This window comes from Tachypleus tridentatus, chromosome 1, assembly GCF_004210375.1.
Source record: "Tachypleus tridentatus isolate NWPU-2018 chromosome 1, ASM421037v1, whole genome shotgun sequence".
In the NCBI taxonomy this organism is placed as follows: domain Eukaryota; kingdom Metazoa; phylum Arthropoda; class Merostomata; order Xiphosura; family Limulidae; genus Tachypleus; species Tachypleus tridentatus.
In genome coordinates this window covers 17,286,777-17,294,664 of record NC_134825.1, presented here as the reverse complement: position 1 = coordinate 17,294,664, position 7,888 = coordinate 17,286,777, and the positions used below count along the sequence as shown (strand labels likewise).

Below are 7,888 nucleotides of genomic sequence, written 5' to 3'. Positions count from 1 at the left end.
CAACTCTGTGAATTCTCGTTTGTCAGGTTTATGTCGTCATTAAACCATTCTGGTGCACAGAGTTAACATTCTTCTTTCGTCTTGGCACAGTCCAGAAAGGTAACGCGACCTAGAACGTTTCGAGTTTTACATGACATAGTTTTACGACTCTAATAACTTCTACCCGAGGAACTCGTTTTCTATTTCCGAATGTCTTTGTTGAGTTTATAAGAAGACGACCATACAGCTAATATGATACCGTTAATGGTCGTTTTGCTTGTGTAGAACATTATTAGGAGGATAAAGTAATGATTGTTAAATTCCACTATCAAGACTGTAGACTTTTCGAATCAAACCCTATTCATCGTTATGCTGAATAAAGTAAGTGATTAGATTGTTTAGAATACATAACGATGAAAAGAATGACGTATGTTAGTACTATAAAATATAGTTTTAATGAAGTGAATACTCCAGTTGACGCTAAGCCTTTTCACATCTGGAACAAACGTAAGAGAGAATAACAAAATGTTTACAAACAACGTTATTATGTGGGATAATTTTATATTGTAACAGATATTTTAGCACTGAAATAATGTTTCTTTACCACCGAGATAAACTGTATTAAGTAATTTGCGTTATACAACATAACTTTTACCTTTCATTTCTATTTATTATAATACATTTTTCTACAGCGTCCATCATTATAAACTAGAATTTAAGGGATGCCACAGATATTTTTTTTTTTTTTTTTTTTTTTTTACACAGCTTCATATGTTTGATTGTTGCACGTGAAACATAAACATTATAGTCTAAGAAACTACCACTAGGCGGCTCTGGAATCAGGTGATAAATAGAACTCATAAATATTTTCAAACTGAACTAACAAGTCTTATTTATAATATTTTTCCAATTTAGTCTAACGCGGGAAGCGGATTCTTCTTTACAAATAGAATATATTAATAAATTGTTGAAAGTGCTGCTACAAAAGTTAAAACTTAGGATTTAGCCGATCTTTATAAACATTCTAACAAATCGCTTAACATTAATTCTCTATATAAAACTTTCTATTATTTCCGTATTAATCTCTACATGATGCACAATGGACACGTATTACAATAATTTTTTTTTGCCTATTTTTTCGTAAGGTGTTTCATGTTGTCCACACAGGTAACACTGAGAATAAAATAAGTACAATGACTTTGTTGGGGATTTCAAAAACGGAGTTTATAACATGTAGAACATATCAGTTGCTTAGCCTAAGACATTGGATTTGTCCTTTGTTCATTTTTGTGTGTATTTTTCTAGGAAGATTTGGCAGTGTTCCGTGAAACGTCTTTGCAACGTAAATCTGATGGAGTTATTGCTAACCAGTTGCTGTGCACTTTTCTTCTCATTGTTGATGTTGGAAAGAGTGTATTGAGCTATGCAGTGGTGTACCACAGCGGGGGTCAGTACCCTTTGCCGCAAACGGTAATAATCACTGTCATCGAAGCTCTGAAATGTTTGATGGTCACACTTATCCACCTAGTCAAAACCAAGTCCCTGTGGAACCTTCAACCATCTTTGCTCTTTTTGTTTCCATCTTTGGTTTATGCTGTCACCAATAATATTTTTTTCTACGCCTTAACCTATGTAACACCAGCCGTGTGGATAGTACTGATACAGGGTAAAGTCGTCTGCACGCTCCTCATCTACAGGTCAGGTTTTCATTATTATTAAAGGAGAATAACATCATAGCGTGTTTCATATTTTATTGAACTCTATAGTTTTAATAGTCATTCATCTATATCAGGAAGGAAGGCTTCTCTTTTTACCCGTAACGCTCATTGTTAGGTCCAGATGAGATTTACGATGAATAAACTTTTATTAATTTAGAATAAGTGGCAAGCAATACTGCATTTTTGAAACATCATGAAATAAAGGAATATCATCGAGAACAGCCGAAAGATGATCTACTTTTTAATAAAAATATAGCAAACGACAAACTTACATTGTTTTAAATATATTTCTGTCAGAGTCAATCTTATACTATTTTAAATATTCATCTATCCGATACAAACTTGCACTGTTTTAAACACACCTCTATCAGATACATAACATATACTGTTTTAAACATACCTCTATCAGATACATAACATATACTGTTTTAAACACACCTCTATCAGATCCATAACATATACTGTTTTAAACACGCCTCTATCAGATACAAAACATATACTGTTTTAAACATATCTCTATCAGATACATAACATATACTGTTTTAAACATACCCTTATCAGATGTATAACATATACTGTTTTAAACACACCTCTATCAAATGCATAACATATACTGTTTTAAACACACCTCTTTAAGATGCATAACATATACTGTTTTGAACACACCTCTATCAGATACAAAACATATACTGTTTTAAACACACCTCTATCAGATACATAACATATACTGTTTTAAACACACCTCTATCAGATACATAACATATACTGTTTTAAACATACCCTTATCAGATGCATAACATATACTGTTTTAAACACACCTCTTTAAGATGCATAACATATACTGTTTTAAACACGCCTCTATCAGATACAAAACATATACTGTTTTGAACACACCTCTATCAGATGCATAACATTTACTGTTTTAAATACACCTCTGTCAGATACATAACATTTACTGTTTTAAACACACCTCTATCAGATACATAACATATACTGTTTTAAACATACCTCTATCAGATACATAACATATACTGTTTTAAACACTCCTCTATCAGATGCATAACATATACTGTTTTAAACACGCCTCTATCAGATACAAAACATATACTGTTTTAAACACACCTCTATCAGATGCATAACATTTACTGTTTTAAATACACCTCTGTCAGATACATAACATTTACTGTTTTAAACATATCTCTATCAGATACATAACATATACTGTTTTAAACATACCCTTATCAGATGCATAACATATACTGTTTTAAACACACCTCTATCAAATGCATAACATATACTGTTTTAAACACACCTCTTTAAGATGCATAACATACACTGTTTTGAACACACCTCTATCAGATACATAACATATACTGTTTTAAACACGCCTCTATCAGATACAAAACATATACTGTTTTAAACACACCTCTATCAGATACATAACATATACTGTTTTAAACACACCTCTATCAGATACATAACATATACTGTTTTAAACATACCTCTATCAGATACATAACATATACTGTTTTAAACACACCTCTTTAAGATGCATAACATATACTGTTTTGAACACACCTCTATCAGATACATAACATATACTGTTTTAAACACGCCTCTATCAGATACAAAACATATACTGTTTTAAACACACCTCTACCAGATACATAACATATACTGTTTTGAACACACCTCTATCAGATGCATAACATTTACTGTTTTAAATACACCTCTGTCAGATACATAACATTTACTGTTTTAAACATACCCTTATCAGATGCATAACATATACTGTTTTGAACACACCTCTATCAGATGCATAACATATACTGTTTTAAACATACCCTTATCAGATGCATAACATATAGTGTTTTGAACACACCTCTATCAGATGCATAACATATACTGTTTTAAACACACCTCTATCAGATGCATAACATATACTGTTTTAAACACACCTCTATCAGATGCATAACATATACTGTTTTGAACACACCTCTATCAGATACATAACATATACTGTTTTAAACACGCCTCTATCAGATACAAAACATATACTGTTTTAAACACGCCTCTATCAGATGCATAGCATATACTGTTTTAAACACACCTCTATCAGATGCATAACATATACTGTTTTAAATACACCTCTGTCAGATACATAACATATACTGTTTTAAACATATCTCTATCAGATACATAACATATACTGTTTTAAACACACCTCTTTACGATGCATAACATATACTGTTTTGAACACACCTCTATCAGATACATAACATATACTGTTTTAAACACGCCTCTATCAGATGCATAACATATACTGTTTTAAACACGCCTCTATCAGATACAAAACATATACTGTTTTGAACACGCCTCTATCAGATGCATAACATATACTGTTTTAAACACGCCTCTATCAGATACAAAACATATACTGTTTTGAACACGCCTCTTTCAGATGCATAACATATACTGTTTTAAACACGCCTCTATCAGATACAAAACATATACTGTTTTGAACACATCTCTATCAGATGCATAACATTTACTGTTTTAAATACACCTCTGTCAGATACATAACATTTACTGTTTTAAACATACCCTTATCAGATGCATAACATATACTGTTTTGAACACACCTCTATCAGATGCATAACATATACTGTTTTAAACATACCCTTATCCGATGCATAACATATAGTGTTTTGAACACACCTCTATCAGATGCATAACATATACTGTTTTAAACACACCTCTATCAGATGCATAACATATACTGTTTTAAACACACCTCTATCAGATGCATAACATATACTGTTTTGAACACACCTCTATCAGATACATAACATATACTGTTTTAAACACGCCTCTATCAGATACAAAACATATACTGTTTTAAACACGCCTCTATCAGATGCATAGCATATACTGTTTTAAACACACCTCTATCAGATGCATAACATATACTGTTTTAAATACACCTCTGTCAGATACATAACATATACTGTTTTAAACATACCTCTATCAGATACATAACATATACTGTTTTAAACACACCTCTTTAAGATGCATAACATATACTGTTTTGAACACACCTCTATCAGATACATAACATATACTGTTTTAAACACGCCTCTATCAGATGCATAACATATACTGTTTTAAACACGCCTCTATCAGATACAAAACATATACTGTTTTGAACACGCCTCTATCAGATGCATAACATATACTGTTTTAAACACGCCTCTATCAGATACAAAACATATACTGTTTTGAACACGCCTCTTTCAGATGCATAACATATACTGTTTTAAACACGCCTCTATCAGATACAAAACATATACTGTTTTGAACACATCTCTATCAGATGCATAACATTTACTGTTTTAAATACACCTCTGTCAGATACATAACATTTACTGTTTTAAACATACCCTTATCAGATGCATAACATATACTGTTTTGAACACACCTCTATCAGATGCATAACATATACTGTTTTAAACATACCCTTATCAGATGCATAACATATAGTGTTTTGAACACACCTCTATCAGATGCATAACATATACTGTTTTAAACACACCTCTATCAGATGCATAACATATACTGTTTTAAACACACCTCTATCAGATGCATAACATATACTGTTTTGAAAACACCTCTATCAGATACAAAACATATACTGTTTTAAACACGCCTCTATCAGATGCATAGCATATACTGTTTTAAACACACCTCTATCAGATGCATAACATATACTGTTTTAAATACACCTCTGTCAGATACATAACATATACTGTTTTAAACATATCTCTATCAGATACATAACATATACTGTTTTAAACACACCTCTTTAAGATGCATAACATATACTGTTTTGAACACACCTCTATCAGATACATAACATATACTGTTTTAAACACACCTCTATCAGATACATAACATATACTGTTTTAAACATACCTCTATCAGATACATAACATATACTGTTTTAAACACACCTCTATCAGATACATAACATATACTGTTTTAAACACGCCTCTATCAGATACAAAACATATACTGTTTTAAACACACCTCTATAAGATACATAACATATATTGTTTTAAACACACCTCTATCAGATACAAAACATATACTGTTTTAAACACGCCTCTATCAGATGCATAACATATACTGTTTTAAACACGCCTCTATCAGATACAAAACATATACTGTTTTGAACACGCCTCTATCAGATGCAGAACATATACTGTTTTGAACACACCTCTATCAGATGCATAACATATACTGTTTTGAACACACCTCTATCAGATGCATAACATATACTGTTTTGAACACACCTCTATCAGATGCATAACATATACTGTTTTGAACACACCTCTATCAGATGCATAACATATACTGTTTTGAACACACCTCTATCAGATACATAACATATACTGTTTTGAACACACCTCTATCAGATACATAACATATACTGTTTTAAACACGCCTCTATCAGATACAAAACATATACTGTTTTAAACACACCTCTATAAGATACATAACATATACTGTTTTAAACATATCTCTATCAGATACATAACATATACTGTTTTAAACATATCTCTATCAGATACATAACATATACTGTTTTAAACATACCCTTAGGAGATCCTTTAGCACTTAAATACAATCAAAATACAAAGAAAGTAAAATTAATGATTCTTTTTACAAGCAATGAATGAAGAAACGTGGTTGAGTGATATCGAGTGACAAGTTTATATTTTTAGAACATCCATCGATTTGTAATATTCTGAAAACGCTTATCCTTGGCGTTATTAATAAAAACTTTGATAATTATTATTTTTCAATTGATTTGAGATCACTATTTTGGGATTAATTAAAGAAAAAGTTCTCAACTTTAATTTCGAACCGATTCTATTATGATTGATTCTAATCTCGGTTAAAGTAAATAAAGTTCCAAATGCTAAGTATTATTACAATTCTTGTTCGTAAATCCATTGAAATAATATTGAATATTAATTATCTATTACGCATCCACTTATATAAATAAAACAAATAAATTAAGTTAGCTCCGCACTTATTTCATGTAATAAATGTTTAAAGAAAGAAATATAGCATGTTAAGTTTACAATTTTTTAAAATTGAAGTACATTTTCTGGATTTCTAATAACGTAAAAAGTATTAAGAATTATAGAGAACTAACAAATATATGAGTATGTGCACGTAATATGGAAATCTGAAACTTCATCGCTAAACTTTAAAGTAGTTTTGAAATTTCACAACTTCTGTGAAGTTATTTTATAAATTAGCACATCATTCTTATCAGTTTAAAAATCTTTGATGGTTTGAAGAAAATGTGTATCTTCTGTACAAACTTTTATTTTGTGCTAGAAAAATTATGTTCATTAAAGTTTTAGAAATTGTTACTTATAGAAATAACAGAGGAAAATGCTTTTCTTCAACAGTAAAATGTAACTTATTATTCAATTTCTATGGTGCATATTGGTGTTGTAAGGTTGCTTACTACTAATATTAAAATATCCTTTAAACACAATATTTCTCTCAGTAGGAATCGGTCAATTTGACCGACCATGTGATCTCTTTGTATTTTTAAAAAATTATTTTTGAATTTGATATTATTAACCTTTAATATAATGAGTATACCTTCATGAAATTTGGTAAACATTACAGATCTTTTTGTACACAAATATCAAATATTTTAAAGAAGTATTTTTTCTAAAGTTATTTTGTTAATACATCGAGTATTTCAACACTATTTGTATTGATTAGCCCGTGTGCAAATTGATTTTCATGTTAAGATTAAAAATACGTTTCATCATCTCAAAAATCTCAAATAGCATTTATGTAATCTCTAAAATCTCCTAAATGCATTTTGAATGTTTGTTTTTAGCAAATTTTTATATTTATGTGTTATTTTCTCTACCCTACCTCTATATAAGGCTGGTCAATTTTACCGACATCGTAACTAAAAAAAACAAAAGCTAGATAAATCTAAATCACCTTTTCTTTCTTTCTAGAATGATAATTTGAGATTGTAATTTAAAATTAATTCGTTTATTCTAAGTAGTTTTAAACTCATATTAGTATAAATCTATTATAATTAAATTATTGTGTTTTGTTGCTATTTGAATTGTGTCTAACTAATTAGTACT

At 30.2% G+C, this 7,888-nt stretch overlaps 1 protein-coding gene across 5 annotated transcripts in view; it reads left to right on the top strand.

The window, feature by feature from the left end:
• The window catches only part of LOC143243964 (uncharacterized), a 49,222-nt gene that overhangs the window by 21,912 nt on the left and 19,422 nt on the right, over window positions 1-7,888 (top strand). For 4 of the 5 annotated variants that reach the window (XM_076487878.1, XM_076487869.1, XM_076487859.1 and 1 more), the window contains one exon: window positions 1,285-1,676. In XM_076487878.1, coding sequence (XP_076343993.1) covers window positions 1,486-1,676 — 191 coding nt within the window. In that variant the 5' untranslated portion in view covers window positions 1,285-1,485. Of the gene's footprint in view, window positions 1-83; window positions 361-1,284; window positions 1,677-7,888 lie in introns of those variants that run through there. The other variant, XM_076487850.1, reaches the window with a different exon arrangement.